Source organism: Schistocerca nitens, chromosome 1 (genome assembly GCF_023898315.1).
Source record: "Schistocerca nitens isolate TAMUIC-IGC-003100 chromosome 1, iqSchNite1.1, whole genome shotgun sequence".
In the NCBI taxonomy this organism is placed as follows: Eukaryota; Metazoa; Arthropoda; class Insecta; order Orthoptera; family Acrididae; genus Schistocerca; species Schistocerca nitens.
In genome coordinates, this window is record NC_064614.1 from 1,009,781,038 (window position 1) to 1,009,802,225 (window position 21,188).

General features: G+C 45.9%; 1 protein-coding gene across 1 annotated transcript in view; it reads left to right on the forward strand.

Moving 5' to 3' along the window:
* Positions 1 to 21,188, forward strand: part of LOC126220111 (leucine zipper putative tumor suppressor 2-like) — a 157,405-nt gene that overhangs the window by 112,015 nt on the left and 24,202 nt on the right. Inside the window, exon 3 of the mRNA XM_049942151.1 lies at positions 13,413 to 13,575. Coding sequence (XP_049798108.1) covers positions 13,413 to 13,575 — 163 coding nt within the window. The remainder of the gene's footprint in view (positions 1 to 13,412; positions 13,576 to 21,188) is intronic.

The window sequence follows — 21,188 nt, forward strand, 5'->3', positions numbered from 1 at the left end:
CCGTTAAGGGATGTAACATTCCAAGTTGTGACATGTGAAACACACCAAATTTTTGCCTTCTGAATCTCCACTGGAGTTACTATTGGAGGACTGTGTTACCTCCGGAATATATTTCCCAGGAAGATAGTATCATCATTAAATCTTGCATTAGAGCTAAATGCTGAAACTACAACGATCATGCTACAGTACCAACACAAAGGCCATGTTGGTTAATGTTACCCTGTCACATCATTCACTCCTTTGCCGCTGTATCTAATGAACACGATACTGCCCCTCTTCAGAATCATATGTTATTCTGAACTCTTCGCAGATACTTCTGATATCGTTGCACGCAAGGTACGTCCGTTAGCGTAGTTGAGGCAGGCAAGAGCGCCAAATTCAATGTTAGGCTCCTACTGCCGTCTTGTATACATCTTGAAAGGGCAGTTTACGCACTTAGGCTCTCTGTTTTCTTAGCACTATATTTCTCCAATTTCGTGCGTATTTTTCCCTGTTTAAGAGATTTATTCTCGCGTATTGTAACTAATTGTAAATTCAAGCAGTTAGTAGCGAACTACTTATTCACGTGTTTGTCTGAAGAACCAGAAACATTTCGTTTTAGGTCTCGTAAGCTTCAGTCTGGCCTCTACTGCCGTCTCGTATATACCCGGAAAGGGCAAGTCACGTATTTAGCGTCTTCTGTGTTTTCTTAGTTTTTTAAATTTCGCGCGTGTTTTTCCCTGTTGTTGTTTTCTTCTTCAGTCCGTAGACTGGTTTGATGCAGCTCTTCATGCTATTCTATATTGTATGAGCTTCTTCATTTGCGACTAACTACTGCAACCTCCATCCTTCTCAATCCGTTTTCGTATTCATCTCTTGGTCTCCCCCTACGATTTTTACCACCCACATACCCCTCCAATACTAAATTGGTGATCCCTAGATTTCTCAAAATGGGTCATATCAACCGATCCCTTCTTTTGGTCAAGTTGCGTCACAAAATTCTTGTCTCCCAATCCTATTCAGTACCTCCTCAATAGTTATGTGATCGACGCATCTACTCATCAACATTCTTCTGTAGCAGCACATTTCGAAAGCTTCTATTCTCTTTTTGTGTAAACTGTTTATAGTCCGTTTCACTTCCCTACATGGCTACACACCAGACAAATACCGCCAGACAAGACTTCCTGGCGTTTAAATCTATATTCGATGTTCTCTTCTTCAGAAATACATTTATTGACGTTGCCAGACTACGTTTTATATTCTTTCTACTTCAGCCATCATCATTATCTACATCTCCCAAATACTCCGTAGTCAATATCTGCCGTTACAATGTTTGTGCGACGACTAAAAGGAGTAACCGTGTTACGATCTACTGCGACGAAACAATTTAGTAAGGCCGAATTCAGTGTATCGGCCTTCTCTCAATTATCTTCCGTTTCGGTGCCAGTATGGTCACTGAGTGACTGGATAGATGATTTGGATTCATTTGTTGAATCTTCGTACGACCAAAACCTCTTAGCGATTTTTCTCAGGTCAATTGACCAAGTTTTACTTTCAAAGTCATTGAACGCTTCTCTCATTGCTCTTCTTACCTCATTTTCGTTTCGTTCAGCTGTTTGTCAATTTGTTTTTTATTTCTCTTGAATTTGAGACGAAGTTCTTTCTTTTACATAAAAATTTTCTAAAAAGTCCATGAAACCACGGTGGGTCTTTCTCATTCCTTAAGACCTTACTCGGAACACACTTGTCTGTTTGCTAAGCAAAAATATCTTCCTTAACATCCTTAGACCCGTGGTCATGGATGCTGTCACACCCTTATGATCACTGATACGTTCCTCTATGTTAACTGATTCTATAAGTTCAGGTCTAAGACGTTACCATCACAAGCTGATTGACTATCTGCTCTGATATTTTTCTCCCCAAGTAGTAAAACTTATCTACTGCTTTAATTTTGTAGTTTCTTAATCTAATTCCTTCAGCATCACCTGATTTAATTCAACTACATTCCATTATCCTCGTTTCGCTTTTGTTGTTGTTCATCTTGTATTCTCTTTCCAAGACACTGCCCACTGCGATCAACTCTCTTTCAAGTCCTTTACGGTCTCTGACAGAATTATGTCATCGGCAAACCTCAAAGTTTTTATTTCTTCCCCCTGAACTTCAATTCATGCTCCAAATTTTCCTTTGCTTTCCTTTACGGCTCGCTCAGTGTACAGATTGATTAACATTGGGATGGGCTACAACCCTGTCTCACTCCTTTCTCAATAATTGCTTCCCTTTCATGCCCCTCGACTTTTATAACTACCGTCTGGTTTCTGTAAACGTTGTAAATATCACTTTGCTCCCTATATTTTACCCAGAATTCACAATTTCAGCCGGCCGAAGTGGCCGCGCGGTTCTGGCGCTGCAGTCTGGAACCGCGAGACCGCTACGGTCGCAGGTTCGAATCCTGCCTCGGGCATGGATGTGTGTGATGTCCTTAGGTTAGTTAGGTTTAACTAGTTCTAAGTTCTAGGGGACTAATGACCTCAGCAGTTGAGTCCCATAGTGCTCAGAGCCATCTGAACCACAATTTCAATGAGAGTATTCCAGTCATCGTTGTCAAAAGCTTTCCCTAAGTATATAAATACTATAAATATTGGTTTGTCTTTCCTTTATCTGTCTTGTAAGATATGTCGTAGGGTCAGTATTGCCTCGCGTGTTCCTATACTTCTCCGGAATCCAAACTGACCTTCCCCGAGTCTGGCTTTTAGTATTTTTTCCATTGTTCTGTTAAAAATTCGTGTTAGTACTTTGCAACTAAGTCTTATTAAGCTCACAGTTCGATACTGCTTTCTTTTGAAATAGAATTACTACGTTCTTCCTGAAATTTTAGGGTATTTCGTCTCTCTTACATGTTGCACATCAAATGGAAGAGTTTTGTCATGGATGGCTCTCCCAAGGCTACCAGTAATTGTCAAATTTTTCTCTGTTTAAGAGATTTAGTCTTAAGTTTTTGTAATTGTAAAATGTTGTCAGGCTGTCTATAATGCAACTTTCATTTCTGCTGAACAACTAGTTTCACACCTCAAGGGAGTCAGCCTCCATTGGTGCCACGTGACGAGGTTGGACAGTTGTATATCTCTGTTTCTGTCTGTCCTTTTATATTCGATTCTTAAGTTAATAATGTTGGGATGGGTAGGATGTGCGCATGCTGTGTGCGGACGTAGGAGCAGCTGGCCGCATTTCGGGAAGAGCTGCATGTGCTCTTGACTACGGTTAGTCGTCTTCAGGCTGGTGCCTCGGCGTGTAGCGGTGGCACAACATCTGGAGCGCTGCGTGAGACTCCTCATGTGTCACTTGGTTTGCCTACAGGCTTTACTGCCGAGTGTACCCGATGCGGTGGATACACCTTCGCAGGAGAATGAGTGGTAAAACGTTTGCGTTGCTCGAGGCAGAAGGCTAATGTGGAGACCGGCCTTCTGGCATCACCCATTCACCCAGTTAACGTCCAGGTGGCTGTTCCTTCAGCACGGTCCGAGCAGCCACACGGACGAAGGTTTTACTAGTTAACAGGTGCGTTATGAAGCCCCTTTAGATAGCGTTTAGGTCTGGAAAGAAAGCCAATGTGCACTCGGTACGTCTACGTGGGTAACCACATCAGAGATGTGCAGGAGGCCTCACCTGCACCTGTTGAGTGTGCAGAGTGCAATTGTGGGCAAGTTGTGGCTCAAGTTGGCGCCAACGACGCCTGTCGCTTTGGTTCTGAGGCCATCCTCAGTTCGAACAGACGGCTGGTGGATGTGGTGAAGGCTGATGGACTCGTGCGTGGGATGCAAGCGGAGTCCGCAGTTTGCAGCATTGTTCTCAGAGTCGATGAGAGTCCGTTGGCTTGGTGCTGAGTGGAGGTCTCAAGCAAAGCAACCAAAGGCTTCGTCGACTGTGTGACTGCAGATTTGTAAACCTTTGTTGTCGGGTGTGGAATTGTAGGATTCCCCTTGACATATTAGGAGTGCACTACACACAGGAACCAGCCACTCCGGTAGCCCCCCCCCCTGCGGGTCCGGGGATTAGAATAGGCCCGAGGTATTCCTGCCTGTCGTAAGAGGCGACTAAAAGGAGTCCCTCCCCCTCAAGGGGGTAGTTAGCGCCTGCGTCCGGAGACGGACGGTTCCACGACCTCTATTTGCGGTCATTTTGCTTTTTCACTTCTCGTTTCTTCCTTCCTTTGGTTGGTTCCTTTCCTTGCTCTTCTCCACCTCACTGTCTTCGTCACTCTTTCCCCTGCAAAATCTCCTTGCCCTCTCATTGCCTCCTTCTCCTTGCCTTCTCATTGCCTTCTTCTCCTTGCCTTCTCTGATCTCCGCCTCGGCGTTTGAGACAGTCTGTCCCCTCTCTCTCTCCTTTTTCCTCTTCTTCCTTCCTCCCTGTGCGCGCCTGAAGGCCGACCCACGCGTTCGCACGCGTAGCCGGTGACGGGGTAACGCGTAATTCCCCGCCCTGGGTAGACATGTAAGGCACGCGCGTACCCCCTGGTAAAGGCCAGGCCCGGGGAGGGGTGATTGCCTGAGCTGATACCTTCTGACCATGCCGATTGGTCCCTCCGTCTGTTTCTCGGGAGGTGTGACCTGAGGTGTAAACATTCACCTAAGGCGGGAGTGCCCTCTGAGAGGGTCCCCACAAGGAAGGAGCGCGCCATCGGAGACGCTGGCAATCATGGGGGATTCCTCCGCAATGGATTTCACTCCATCTCTCTCGACTTCTGCCCAAAAACGGAAACTTGACCAGCTACCAGTGACAAAAGTACTACCGCCTGCCCCACAGTTCCTCGTCGTTTCCCGATCTGAGGACGGAAAGGATTTTTCCTCTGTCAACCCTTTCGTTATCCAGAAGGGCGTAGATGCCATAGCCGGATCTGTCAAATCTTGTACCAGGTTGCGTAACGGTACCTTATTACTCGAAGCTGAGAGCGCCTTTCAGGCACAAAAACTGCTTCGGGCCACACTCCTGTACACGTTCCCTGTCCGGGTGGAGGCTCACCGAACTTTGAATTCGTCTCGTGGTGTGGTCTATACTAGATCCCTCGACGGCTTGACTGACGAGGAGATTCAATCTTTCCTCGCTGAGCAGGGCGTGACGGCTGTCCATAGGGTCATGAAAAAGGTCAACAATGACCTTGTACCGACCCGGACACTTTTCTTGACCTTCGATAGTGTTAAGCTGCCATCGCGCATCAAGGCGGGCTACGAGGTTATTTCTGTTCGCCCCTATGTCCCGACACCTACGCGCTGCTACCAGTGTCAGCGTTTCAATCACACTCGACAGTCTTGTTCCAATGCGGCTAAATGTGTCACTTGTGGCAGGGATGCCCATGAGGGTGACTGTCCACCTCCGTCTCCTCGTTGTGTGAACTGTCAGGGTGACCATGCCGCATCATCCCGCGACTGTCCTGTCTATAAGGAAGAACGCTGTATCCAAGAAATTCGGGTCAAAGAGAAAGTGTCCACCTCGGCTGCTCGCAAGCTATTGGCTAGTAGGAAGCCCACGCTGCTCCCAGCGGGGAAATACAGTACTGTCCTCGCCTCTCCTCGGACTACCAGGGAGGTGGCAACCCAGACATGCGATCTGACCTTCAGCACCACGGTCGTCCGTTCGGCCAGTGCTAAGATTGCGCGGTCGACGTCTCCTCTTCCTCCCATCACCCCACAGACACCAGCCCCTTCATCAGCTTCTGCTAAGACGAAGACCCAGAAGTCAGATGCACGGGCCTTCAATAAGGAACCGTCCCGTACAGACTTCCTACGTACCTCGACCTCCCAGCCTTCGACCGGTACTTCCACCAAACGACCTTCGAAGAAGGCTCATAGGATGCACAGTTCTCCTTCTCCGCCACGGCGCATTTCTTCTCCTGCGCCACCCAGCGGTTGCCGCCCCAGGCCGTCATCCGTTTCGCCTGGCCGCACCGCTGGTAGCCGAACATCTGGCCGTTCACCGGCGGAGGAAGCTCCCCCTCCCGGCCATCTTTCCAAGATGGCCAATGAACCTATAGACCCAATGGACGATGACTGTCCGCCTACTGATAGCGGCGGCAGTGCTCGCTCGAAGCCAGGCCCTCAGCGGCCTTCGAGGTGACCCCTTCTTTCATCTTCCTTTTTCTTTTCTTACGATGGAACTTATTCACTGGAATATTCGCAGCATTCGCTCCAACCGAGAGGACTTGAAGTTGCTGCTCCGCTTGCACCGTCCGCTCGTCGTAGCCCTCCAGGAAACGAAGCTACGCCCATGCGATCAAATTGCCTTGGCACACTACACCTCTGTGCGTTTTGACCTACCCCCTGTGGTAGGTATCCAAGCTCATGGAGGGGTTATGTTGCTGGTCCGGGATGATATTTACTACGATCCCATCACGTTGCACACCGGCCTGCAGGCAGTTGCCATCCGCATTACTCTCCCCACTTTTACATTTTCCATTTGTACCGTTTACACTCCATCGTCGTTTGCCGTTACCAGGGCAGACATGATGCAACTTATTGCTCAGCCACCTGCACCATTTTTGTTAACTGGAGACTTCAATGCCCACCATCCCCTTTGGGGCTCTCCAGCATCCTGCCCGAGGGGCTCCCTGTTAGCAGACCTTTTCGACCAGCTCAATCTTGTCTACCTCAATACTGGCGCCTCTACTTTTCTTTCGGACACATCTCACACCTATTCCCATTTAGACCTCTCTATATGTACTACCCAACTTGCACGCCGGTTCGAGTGGTATGCACTTTCTGATACATATTCGAGCGACCACTTCCCGTGTGTTATCCATCTCCTGCAGCATACCCCCTCTCCGTGCTCATCTAGTTGGAACATCTCCAAAGCAGACTGGGGGCTCTTCTCTTCCAGGGCGACCTTTCAGGATCAAACATTCACAAGCTGCGAAAGTCAGGTCGCACACCTCACGGAAGTCATTCTCACTGCTACTGAATATTCCATCCCTCACCCTACTTCTTCTCCACGTCGCGTACCGGTCCCCTGGTGGACCGCAGCATGTAGAGACGCTTTACGTGCTCGTCGACGTGCTTTACGCACCTTTAAACGCCACCCTACAGTGGCGAATTGTATCAATTATAAACGATTACGTGTACAGTGTCGTATTATTAAAGAAAGCAAGAAAGCCAGCTGGGCTGCTTTCACAAGCACCTTCAACAGTTTTACTACTCCTTCTTCTGTTGTCTGGGGTAGCCTGCGCCGGCTATCTGGCACTAAGGTCCACTCACCAGTTTCTGGCTTGACGGTCGCGAATGACGTCCTTGTGGCCCCTGAGGCTGTCTCCAATGCCTTCGGCCGCTTTTTCGCAGAGGTTTCGAGCTCCGCTCATTACCACCCTGCCTTCCTCCCCCGCAAACAGGCAGAGGAGGCTAGGCCACCTAACTTCCGCTCCTCGAATCGTGAAAGTTATAATGCCCCATTCACCATGCGGGAACTCGAAAACGCACTTGGCCGATCACGGTCCTCCGCTCCAGGGCCTGATTCTATTCATATTCAGATGCTGAAGAACCTTTCTCCTGCGGGTAAAGGTTTTCTTCTTCGTACTTACAATCGCATCTGGATTGAGGGACATGTTCCCGCATGCTGGCGCGAGTCTATTGTTGTCCCGATTCCTAAGCCGGGGAAGGACAATCACTTGCCTTCCAGTTATCGACCCATCTCGCTTACCAGCTGTGTCTGTAAAGTGATGGAGCGAATGGTTAACTCTCGATTGGTTTGGCTGCTCGAGTCTCGACGCCTACTTACCAATGTACAATGTGGATTTCGTAGGCGCCGCTCTGCTTGTTGACCATCTGATTACCTTGTCGACCTTCATTATAAATAACTTCTTGCTGAAGCTCCCGACCGCGGCTGTGTTCTTTGATTTGGAGAAGGCTTACGACACCTGTTGGAGGGCGGGCATTCTTCGCACCATGCATACATGGGGCCTTCGCGGTCGCCTCCCTCTTTTTATTCGTTCCTTTTTAATGGATCGACAGTTCAGGGTACGTGTGGGTTCTGTCCTGTCAGACACCTTTCGCCAGAATGGGGTGCCACAGGGCTCAGTTTTGAGCGTCGCTCTCTTCGCCATAGCGATCAATCCAATAATGGATTGCCTCCCAGCTGATGAATCAGGCTCCCTTTTCGTGGACGATTTTACCATCTATTGCAGCGCGCAGCGTACGTGTTTCCTGGAGCGCTGTCTTCAGCGTTCTCTTGACCGTCTTTACTCCAGGAGTGTCGCCAATGGCTTCCGTTTTTCTGCCGAGAAGACGGTCTGTATTAACTTCTGGCGCTACAAAGAGTTTCTCCCACCGTCCTTACGACTCGGTCCCGTTGCTCTCCCATTCGTGGAGACAACAAAATTTTTAGGTCTTACATTTGACAGGAAACTTAGCTGGTCTCCACATGTGTCATATTTGGCTGCCCTTTGTACCCGTTCTCTAAATGTCCTCCGTGTTCTCAGTGGTATGTCGTGGGGAGCGAATCGAACCGTCCTACTTCGCCTATATCGGTCGATCGTCCGCTCCAAGCTGGATTATGGGAGCTTCGTATACTCCTCTGCACGGCCATCCATCTTACGCCGCCTCAACTCCATACAACATCGGGGTTTACGACTTGCGATCGGAGCGTTTTATACTAGTCCCGTCGAGAGTCTTCATGCTGACGCTGGTGAGTTGCCACTCACCTACCGGCGCGATATACTGCTTTGTCGGTATGCCTGTCGGCTACTGGCAATGCCCGACCACCCGTCTTATCGTTCCTTTTTTGATGACTCTCTCGACAGTCAATACGGGTTGTATGTCTCTGCCCTGCTACCCCCTGGAGTTCGCTTTCGTCACCTCCTTCAACACCTTAATTTTTCACTCCCTGCAACCTTTCGAGTAGGCGAGAGCCACACGCCACCTTGGCTCCAGGCTCAGGTTCGCGTCCACCTTGACCTCTGCTCGCTCCCGAAGGAGGTTACTCCCGGTTCAGTCTACCACTCCCGTTTTGTCGAACTTCGTTCGAAGTTCATTAATATGACCTTCATTTATACAGATGGCTCTAAGACCAATGACGGGGTCGGGTGTTCTTTTATTGTCGGGACACAAAGTTTCAAATACCGGCTCCATGGCCATTGTTCGGTCTTCACAGCTGAGCTCTTTGCCCTCTACCAGGCTGTTCTTTACATCTGCCGCCACCGAAATTCTGCATATGTCATCTGCTCCGATTCCCTGAGCGCTATCCAGAGCCTCAGTGATCCGTACCCGGTTCACCCTTTCGTGCACCGGATCCAACGCTCTCTTCAGCAGCTGGTGGACGTCGGTTCTCCGGTTAGCTTTATGTGGGTTCCTGGCCATGTCGGTATCCCTGGGAACGAAGCTGCAGATGCCGCGGCCAAGGCTGCGGTCCTTCAGCCTCGGACAGCTTCTTGTTGTGTCCCTTCGTCAGATTGTAGCAGGGTAATTTGTCGGCGCATTTTATCGCTGTGGCATGCCGATTGGGCTGCACTTACAGACAACAAGCTTCGGGCCTTGAAACCTCTTCCTGTGGCTTGGACGTCCTCCTCACGCCCTTCTCGGCGGGAGGAGGTAGTTTTGGCCCGGTTACGAATTGGACACTGCCGGTTCAGCCATCGCCATCTGCTGACGGCTGCGCCGGCGCCGTTCTGCCCATGTGGGCAATTGCTGACGGTCCGCCACATTTTAACGTCCTGTCCGGATTTTAACACCCTGCGTCTTGATCTTGGCCTGCCATGTACTGTAGAAGCCATTTTAGCGGATGACCCACGAGCAGCTGCTCGCGTTCTTCATTTTATCAATTTGACAACCCTCTCAAAGGACATTTGATTATGCTGTTTTCCTTTTTTTAATCCTATGCCTGTCAGTCTGTCTTTTATCGTGTTTTCCGTTTCGTTGCTGTTTTAAACTTGTGACTCGCGGTGCATTCCTAACGTAGTCTGGGCGCTAATGACCGTTGAAGTTGTGCGCCCTAAAACCACAAAAAAAAAAAAAACTCCGGTAGCAGAATACTTGAATAGTGCATGTGGGGGTTTTCTGGCTAGGTGGTAGGTTGAGATTCTCTGAAGAACACCCACCAGATGATTAGTAGATAGCGAAATCAGACCACGTTCAGAGTAACGACACTTCAGCTGTCAAAATTTTATCAGTAAATTGTCGAAGTATTCGTAAAAAAATGTTTCCGAATTTACTGCCCTCCAGGAAACTTCTAGCGCTTAAATTATTCTTGGGACCGAGAGCTGGCTGAAATCCGAAGTAGAAAGGGGAGATATTCGCAATTCACAGAACATGTATCAAAAAGATAGATTAGAGATACCATAGGAGGTGGTGTGTTTATTGCAGTTGACAAAAATCTCTCTACTGAGGTCGAATTTGAATGTGACAGTAAAATTATCTGGTCGCGTACAATGGGTCTAGGTGACATAAAGGTAACTGTTGGATGCTTTTACCGATTTCGCTGTGACAGCTTTAGTGCCATTGACAGAAAGTCTATGGTCAATAATGCGGAATTACCCAGAACGTGTAATATTAGTTTGAGGCGAATTTAACCTATCGAGAAGAGATGGGGATATTCATGGATTCGTTGTATGGGGTACAGAAAGAGTGTCTTGAAAAGTTCTTTGGAATACGTTTTCCGTAAATTGCCTTGAGCAGCTAGTTCGATAGCCGACACGCAATGTAAATATTTTAGACCTTGTTGCTACACACAGACCTGACCTAATTGACGGCGTCAGTAGAGAGACTGGGATTAGTGACAATGACGTTAACATGCTAAAGTTAATAAATCAACCAAGAAAGGCGTGAGAGTATTTCTTCTAGAAAGAGCAGATGGACAGTTGTTAGCAGCCCACTTAGACAGTGAAATGAAATGACATTGTTTAGTTCCATTACGAGGGACGGAGGAGAATTAAACAGATTGTAAATCATAAATTGGGTAAGTACATTCCGAGTAAGTGGATTAAGGACGGGAAAGACCCACCATGGCCTAACAGTGAAGATCGAAAAATGCTTAAGAAACAATAGAGAATGCGTAAGTGACGACAAACAAAAGCTGAAGAAGTTCATGCATGTGTAAAAATATCGATGCGTAAAGCTTACAACTACTACCATCCTCATACCATAGCAATAGATGCTGCCGATAACACGAAAAAATTCTGATCCTATGTAAAATCGCTAAGTGGGCCTAAGGCTTCTATCCAGACACTCGTTGACCAGCACGGTGTGGCAGCAGAAGTTGCAAAAGCAGAGCCGAAGATTTAAATTTCACATTTAAAAAATCGTTCACGTGGGAGAATCATACATACTGTCGTTTGACCATCGCACGGACTCCCGTATGGAGAACATTGCAATAAGCAACGGTGGTACAGAGAAGCAACTGAAAGAGTTGAAAGCATATAAGTCGACAGATCCTGATGGAATCGCAATTCGGTTTCACAAAGAGCACTCTACAGCATTGGCCCCTTACGTAACTGAGATTTATCGCGAATCTCTCACCCAGCGCAGTCCCAAGAGACTGGATAAAGCGTAGATTACTCCTGTATATAAGAAGGCTAAAAGAACGGACCCGCAACGCTACATACCAATGTCTTTATAATCGGTTTGCTGCAGAATCGTTGAATATATTCTCAGTTCGAATATAATTTCCTTCAGGTGGAAAAGCTACTGTCCACAAATCAACGCGGTTTTAAAACGCATCGCTCGTCTGAAACTAAGCTTAACTTTTTCTTGCACGAGATCCTGTGAAACATTGGTGAAAGGGCAACAGGCGGATTCCATATTCGTAATTTACATACAGCATACGACACGGTACCGCAATACCGACTACAACGAAGTTACAAGCATGTTGAATAGGTTACCAGACTTCTTAAGTAACAGAACACAGCATGTAGTCCTCGATGGCGAGTGTTCATCAAAAACAATGGTATCTACAGGAGCAGAGACGTGACCAAACCGTTGTTATTTTCTATATACATAAATGAGGTACACAGGGTGAGCAGAAGTCTGCAACAGTTTTCTGACGATCCTAATCAAATGGCGCGCCTATGAACTACCGTCCCATTTGTGCGACTGGATTCGTGATTTCTTGACGGAAAGTCATCTAGCAAAACAGAAGTAATTTCTGGAGTTCCCCAAGGAAGTTTTACGGGCCCTCTGCTATTACTGATGTACAGAAACGATTTAAGAGACAACATGACTACCAGTCTTAAATTGTTTGCAGGTGATGCTGTCATTTACTGTCATATCAGACGACCAAAACCAATTGCAAAACAATTTAGACAAGATATCCTTATGGTGCGAGAAGTTACAATTGACTGTAAATAATGAAAAGTATGAAGTCATCCACATGAGTAATAAAAGGAATCCACAAAATTTCGATTACACGATAAATGACAGAAATCTGAAAGCTATAAATTCAACGAAATACTTAGGTATTATACTTAAGAATACTTCAGTTGGAACGATCAAATAGATAATGTTGTGGGTAAAACAAATAAAAGATTACGATTTATTGGCAGAACACTGAGAAAATGCAACAGGTCTACTAAAGACAGTGCCTACACTATGCTTTCACGTACTCTTCTGGAGTACTGCTGCACGATGTGGGATCCGCATCAGGATCCACGGAGGACATAGAAAAATATCGAAGAAGGACAGCTGGTATTGTACTATCGCGAGATTTTGGAGAGCGCGCCACGGATACGATACGGTATTGCAGTGCCTGTAGTATTGAGCATTAATGAGGACTTTCCCGGTCGCAAGTATCGGGCTTAAACACCCCGTGTTGCCTAAAACGACAATCATTGGCTTCAAACATTTTCCCATCGGGGCTCCTTCCTCATGGAAATCTCTCCAGGTACGAACGTTGAGCGCGAGCGCAATTGCCGTCGGCTAATCCACTCATCATATAAGCATCAGCCATCTCTATATTTGTGACACCGGCATTGCGCGAGCCAAGTCTGTGATTAACCGTACGTAGTAACCGGTGTGTTAGCAACGGTCGTATTGATCGCTGGAACCAGAAAACAAGCAGTGACGTACGTCGCAGGGGAGCAGGAATGTGTAAAACAAAACGATGGCTATGCCAACGTAACCGGACGTCACCAAGAGTGCTTGTTCCCCGTGACTGTTTTTTCATTGTGTGTTTCCCATGATTAATGAGTTACAGAAAATTAATTGTAATATGGAAATAAAGCTTTTGGAGACCCGTGTTCGCATCACATGACTTCTTCGTCTATCTGTGAGGAATGTATCCTGCAATTTGTGCCGTAAATTTTTGTTAAATGCTGTAAACAGCTCTAAATGCGCGTGGAACAGGACAGGAAATGACTAGTAATGGTATGGGGTACCCTCCGTCAGGCACTATACAGTGTCTTGTGGGGTACAGATGCAGATGCAGGTGGTGATACTGTAATGACGGTGGGCGCGTTGTTTCAGGCAGCAGCGACCTGCCGGGCGGCTGCGGCAACAACCACTCGCTGGACCGGAAGCTGCTGGCGTCTGCGTCGACGGGCCGACCGCTGATGGGCGCCGCCAGCCTCGAAAGCGTCCGCAAGTCCCCAGCCAGAGCCGCCGCTGCCGCCGCCGCGCTAGCCAACAGGTCAGCTGACACTCCGCACCACACATCATCTCGTTCTCATAAGCGGCGCAGCTCCCACACAGTAAACCAGTAACGGCAACTGCTGGTCGGCGGCCCCAGCCGCGAAGACATCGAGCCAAAAATAGACAGAGCTATGACCAAATTACAACTGTGGTGTACAAATACTAAGATGACGATCTCACCAACAAAATCAACGTACTTACTGCTGAAGGGACAGCTAGTAAGGAACCCTACAGTTAGAATCGGAGGCTCACCAGTTATAAGACAAGAGACTCGCTACTTGGGCGTCACCACACCTAATCAAGCTATATCACAATAGTATACTAACTTCAATAGTGGGTTACGGATCGGGAGTCTGGGCACACAGGCTCACAGTGGTGGTGCCTGCCATGGCAGTGAGAAGAGTACAGAGAAACATGCTGTTACGGTCTATAGGGGCGTACAGAACATCCCCGGGAAGTGCCCTATTAATAATAATGGGGCTCTGTCCTTTAGATATAAAAATACGAGAACAAGCAGCATGGCATTTGGTTAAGAAGGGGAACAACATGAAAATAGACAATATCCTGGGAGCTCTGATGAGGGACAAGGGAGAAATACGCAGAAGGGGTGAGGACTTAGGGCAGGAATCTTGGGAAACGGATGAAACTGGCAGAAGAACCTTTGGGTTCCTGCCAAATGTTAAAGAAAGGTTAGGGATGAAGTACTTCGAGCCAACACGGGGTCTAATACACTTCCTCACTGGTCATGGGCCCTACCCGACATACTTGTGTCGTTTTGGGAAAAAGGCTACATGCGAGTGTGACTGTGGTGCTTCGGAGGGCACTCCCGACCACGTGGTTTACGAGTATCCCCTTTTCGATGATGTAGCAGTGACATTAAGACAATTTCCTCATAACAATACATATGACCTATTAAGACATGAAGAGACTTTTGAAACTCTAAATAGTTTGGCAAACGAGGTATCACGGAAAGTACTGACAACATACTTGAGGGACTTTCATGACTAAAGACAAATACTGAACGCGTCCAATTACCCTGATCCTGTACCGCCTGTGCGTGGACAGGTCGACTTTCAGTTGCAATCCGCCACGTGCAGGACTAGGGGGACCAGGGTACACTAATCTAGACCAAAATAGCACCGGAATTGACGTAGGTTAGTACAGTAGTTGTAGCTTTAGATATAGATATAAAATTAGGAACCTGCAGCGACAAGAAATCTTGGCCTGCCCAATGTCAAGGGCACGCTCATCGGGATTAGCTCGATGAGCAGGGCCTAAAGTAGTAGGTTTATATCTAGGCTGACTCACCTGTAACGCTGCAGGCAGTTAGGAATAAACAAGTAGGTAGGAAAATTAACAACTAGGTAGTAGCGTATAGATTAATAATTGTAGTCTGCCTATTAACTTGTACTGTCACACTGTCTGTAGCTCATAAATAAACATTGTAACACTGTAATAATAATAATAATAATAATAATAATAATAATAATAATAATAATAGCTGCTGATAATATATAATTTTGTAGTATATTACGACCCACTAATCACTAAGGTGGTGGGTTCATTTTGTATAAATATTATAGATGTTAACGGCAACTCGTCCCAAGTTGACATCGAACATCTGCACAAACTATACAGGAAAATCTGTCTCGTTTCTGCTCCTCTTAGAAAGAAGTAGTAGTAGTAGTAGTAGTAGTAGTAGTAGTAGTAGTATAGTCGTCGTCGTCGTCTTCAGTCCGACACCACTGTGGGGTTCGATTAGCGACAGGAGCTTTTAGGACGAGTCTGGTGACCAGCGTACTGGTGGAGGCTGGTGTCCCTCCACTGCGGATCAGATGTGCTCAGTTGCTCGCCAGTTATGCAGCACACATTCATAGTTCCCCTGAGCATCCGAATTACCGTCTCCTTTTCCCACCCGTGGCAGTCCATGTCCCGCATTGGCGGCCCAGATCGGGGCTTACAATTGTGGTTCACGTGCGGTCCCTTCTCTCCGAACTGGACTCCCTTTACCACCTCTACTTGCGGTCCGTTCACGTACGCCTCCATGTTGTACGCCTCGACCACAGCTTCGTCTGGACCTTTTGCATAGCCCTAAGGACTCAGTTAACCCCGCCGCTCTCCGCTGTCACTTCCACTCGATTCTTGACGTGTCCCGGGACTCTGAAGTGGTTTACACCGACGGCTCAATGGCTGATGGTCGCGCAGGCTTTGCATATGTTCATGAAGGACATATTGAGAAGCACTCCTTGCCAGTTGGCTGCAGTGTTTTCACTGCAGAGCTGGCGGCCATATGTCGTGCTCTTGAGTACATCCGCTCATGCCCTGGCGAGTCATTTCTCCTGTGTACTGGCTCATTGAGCAGCCTACAAGCTATCGACCAATGCTACCCTCGCCACCCTCTGGTAGCGTCCATTCAGGAGTCCATCTATGCCCTGGAAAAGGTCCCGCCGTTCCGTGGTGTTTGTGTGGACCCCAAGACACGTCGGAATCCCCGGCAGCGAACTTGCCGACAGGCTGGCCAAACAGGCGACGCGGAAACCGCTTCTGGAGATAGGCATATCCGAAGCTGACCTGCGTTCTGTCTTACACCGCAGGGTTTTCCGGTTTTGGGAGACGAAATGGCATAACAGCACGCACAACAAACTGCGTGTCATTAAGGAGACTATGAATGTATGGAAGACTTCCATGCAGGCCTCTCGCAGGGAATCAGTTGTCCTCTGCCGACTCCGTATTGGCCATACGTGGCTAACGCATGGTTACCTACTCCGTCGCGATGACCCATCTCAGTGTCGATTTGGCTCCCAAATGACAGTCGTCAGCCTCTTGCTGGACTGCCAACTTTTAGCTGCTCTGCTGCAGACTTTTAATTTTCTCAGCACCCTGCCTTCGGTGTTGGGCGACAATGCCTCCACAGCAGCTTTAATTTTACGTTTTATCCGTGAGAGTGGGTTTTATACTTCTATGTTGGTTTTAGTGCATGTCCTTTGTTCCTCTGTGTCCTCCACCCTAGTTCTTTTAGGGTGGAGATATTAATGTATTGCAGAGTGACTGGCCTTCCCTTTTTATTCTCGTGGTTGGCCAGCCACTGTAGTCTTTCATGTTTTACTCTCTTCTGTTTATAGAGTCTGTTTTCTTGTCCTCTTTTGTTGCTTTTAGTGTTCGTTGCCTTCCCTTCGTTCTTGTGGCTTTCCCTTTCTTTCCGTTTTGTGTTATATGTCAGTGGACTCTGAGTTCCCCAGAACCAGAATGTTGTCCCCAAAGTGCTCCTCCAGGGCATCAAACACTCTCCTGCTTCGATGGGGTCGAGCTCCGTCTCGTACGAATCACATCTTGTCGAAATCAGGATCGCTTTCGATAATGCGGGTGAAATCATCATCCAAAACCTTCACGTACCGTTCGGTAGTAACCGTGCCATCAAGGAATATCGCAGAGATTATTCAGTGACTGGGCATTACACACCACACAGTCACCCGCTGAGGGTGAAGGGACTCATCGATAGCGAAACGCGCAATCTCAGTCCCCAAATGCGCCAATTTTGCGTATTGACGAACCCATTCAAAGGAATGTGGGCTTCGTCGCTAAACCGAACCATATTAATTCCCATCATGCCCCGCGGGCAACCGTGGAGTTCGAACGTCCTAACGCAAACCGTTCACAAATTATGACCATTTGATTTCATATAGTTCATTAATTGTCACTCTGTATTCCACTTCCTACATGGCTACACACCGGACAAATACCTCCAGAAAACACTTCCTGACAAATCTATATTCGATCTCAACAAATTTCTCTTCTTCAGAAACGCTTTTCTTTCCATCGCCAGACCACATTTTATATCATCTCTATTTTGACCATCATCAGTTATTTTGCTGCCAAAATAACGAATCTCATCTACTACTTTAAGTGTCTCGTTTCCTAACCTAATTCCCTCTCCATCACCTAATTTAATTCGGTTACATTCCACTATCCTTGTTCTACTTATGTTGATTTTCATCTTACACCCATCTTTCAAGACACTATCCATTCCGTTCAATTGCTCTTGAAGTACTTTGCCGTCCCTAACAGAATTACAATGTCATCGGCGAACCTCAAAGTTTTTATTTCTTCTCCATGGGTTTTAATACCTACTCCGAATTTTTCTTTTGTTTCCATTACTGCTTGCTCAATCTACAGATTGAATAACATCGGGGAGAGGCTACAACCCTGTCTCACTCCCTTCCCAACCGCTGCTACCCTTTCATGCCCCTCGACTCTTATAACTGCCGATTGGTTTCTGTACAAATTGTAAATAGCCTTTTCCTCCCTGTACTTTAGCGCTGCCACCTTTAGGATTTGAAAGAGAATATTCCCGTTAACATTGTCAAAAGCTTTCTCTAAGTCTACAAATGCCAGAAACGTAGACTTGTCTTTCCTTAATCGATCTTCTAAGATAAGTCGTAGGATCAGAATTACCTTACGTGTTCCAACATTCTACGGAATCCAAACTGATCTTCCCCGAGGTCGGCTTCAACCAGTTTTTCCATTCGTCTGTAAAGAATTCGTGTTAGTATTTTGCAGCAATGACTTATTAAACTGATAGTTCGGTAATTTTCACATCTGTCAACACCTGCTTTCTTTGGGATTGGAATTACTACAATCTTCTCGAAGTCTGAGAGTATTTCGCATGTTCATGTATCTTACACACCAGATGGAAGCCTTTTGTCATGGTTGGCTCTCCCAAAGCTATCAGTAGATCTGATGGAATGCCGTCTACTCCCGAGGCATTCTTTCGACTTAGGTCTTCCAGTGCTCTGTCTGATTCTTGTCGCCATATAATGTTTCCCATCTCCTCTTCATATAATCCTTCTTCAATTTCAATAATATTGTCTGCATGTTCATCTCCTCCTCCAGTTTTAGAACTGAAGTCATTGCTTAGTCAGAAAAACGATCTTTACACCGACGACATGTTCTCTGCTCGTTAAATCATCTCTCCGAAAGTACACGCAGTCTGTAAGTTTTCTATAAAAAATTGTCTGTATATGAATACTGAATTTTTTTTTTTCCAAAACTCTTTACTCTTGTAACGTGTACTTCAGATATTGTGTTCAACCGCTGAGCAGTACTGACTATTGATTGGCCCAGTGTTGCCCATAGGAACAGTGTCGTGATACAGAACGTTAAACTTAAGTAAATGTGGAATTTGAAATAATGAAAATTAATCATCCACCATCAAATTAGAAATCAGTGCCCTAAGAGACATGTGTCGCAGACTAAATAACATCGCCCTCAACAAACAAAACTGTGAAAAAGAATTACAAACAACTCAGCTCATAGCCACAAGTATATTCAACCATAAACATCAAAACGCAACTAAAAATATGAAAAAAGCAACACAAACACCAAAGAACCCCACAGACACTAGAGCACTCACTGAAACAGAAATAAGTAACATTCGTGACATCGATAACAGAATTTGTACACTTTAACATACAAACACAAAAGAACACACAGGATAGCAAATGTATTAAAAGAAACAGGGAGTACACACTGCTTACAGAATAAGAAACACACCTCGGTTACATTTACAAACAACAAAAAACCAGGTAAATACCAGTTAGAATGGGAAGAATGTGAATCACTGTATCTAAGGACCACAGGTAGAAATTTCAAAACTAGGTATTAAGAATATAGGAGGAGATGGAAGTGTGAAAATAGCCATTCTGCCTCTGCTGATTACCTGAGAAAACATAGACATGTTGCATCCAACATGGAACAAGACATGAAAATTATTAGAATGAACAATAACAACAAAAACGCCTGACATTACAAGAAAACTTTCACATGCAAAGAACCCTCTCAATGAAGAAGAAAATAATTAATGACCAAATCAATATGAGCAATAATTCACTGATCATGTTAGCCACTAAAACATCATCAAACAGAAATCTCAAGCATAACCAGAGTAAATAATGACTGATATTCTCTCTCTCTCTCTCTCTCTCTCTCTCTCTCTCTCTCTCACACACACACACACACACACACACACACACACACACACACACACACACCTCATACGAAACATAAAAACGAAGAGGTCGTAACACACCAGACAGTAAATACGCACCGTTGATCACAAAATAAAATCGCAAATGATGTGTTGCAATAAATATGGGAACATGGGGACCGAATGAACACATCTCCAGGACCACACATATGGGCTAACAATCCTGTAAATCGTAACAAACATCCTACGATAATTTATCCTTACTCAATTTGTATTACAATAGTTGTTTCTAAACTGAAAAACAAGAGGAAAAACATGACAAATAGTAACATAGTAAGTACTACATAAAATTATGTTTAAAAAGAAACATGTATTACAGTTCACTGAAGATGCTTCATAAATAAACGGAGCGAAACGCGTGGGGCATAAAGGACGAGGAAAAAAGTGCCATTCATTTAGTTGCTTAGACGGAACATGAATTTTGAAGCAACTAAGGAACGACGAAAACGGAAAAAAGATGATGAATATCATTATCAGAAAAAACTAATACTGTGCTCAATGAAAACTATGTAACTGAAACTCAGTACTGAAGTACTTGAAGTTCCTTGAAATGAAGTTCAGTGTTTGACTTGGAATAGCTCTACGCAGACAAAAAATTACACTGTTCACTGAAAACTAGTCTGCTTGCTTAGGACAACTCCTGATAATTCTGGCTACGTACTGCTTCTCATAAGAACTTACGGTGATATCTGCCGTGAAATAAAATTGACTTACCTCTTACTGGGCATGCTATTGTCTGTCAGATGTGCTGACGTTCTCGAAAACAAATACAAGCCAAATTAAAACAATTGCAGCCCTCGGTCGCGAAAATGAAGTCTTTTTGATTTAGGTTTCGGCCACTTCTAAGAGTGCCTTCATCAGAAATAAAGCATTTAAAACTGGCATTTCACGTATAAAATAAATATGAAACGATAACGCATTAGTCACACAATATTAAAATAGTAAACATATAGGCAGGCCACTAAGGGCTGCACCACATGTCGAGCTGCGGTAGCATCAGACAGTCTGATCTAGTCCTTGCTTCGTCCGTCTCGTGTTATTTTACATCCAACAAAGTCCAATTCCTATACTTTGTGGTCCCCAATTTTGATGGAAAGTTTCTCAGTAAGGTCATTGACAATGCTGTATTGCTTTTCTAAATTAATCATTCGCGTTATAACTGTCCCTGGTAAGCTTATGGCTTATGACACTGTTCAAATAATACGTTCCACCAATGGAAGACACTAAGAATGAAAATACTGTTCCTTCTAATGATTTCGCCTTCCGCGAATAGACATTCACTGCCCACTATTCCCCTAACATTCAACGTAATGATTCCAGACTCGCAGGTAGTCATTTTAGCAAACTGTTCAAATAATGATAAAATTTTCTCAAGCTTCAACCCACGTTAAGTGATTTAAAATCAGACAATTGCCGAGAAGTATTTCGCCGAAAACTCGTGGCTTTTAAACAATTTAACGCGACTGGAGGCTCCAGACAATTTTTAATCGGTATATATCGCCGCGAAGCCATGCATGCGTATATTACGTACCTCTTGAGGGAAGAAACGTGGGGGCAGGATTAACGCC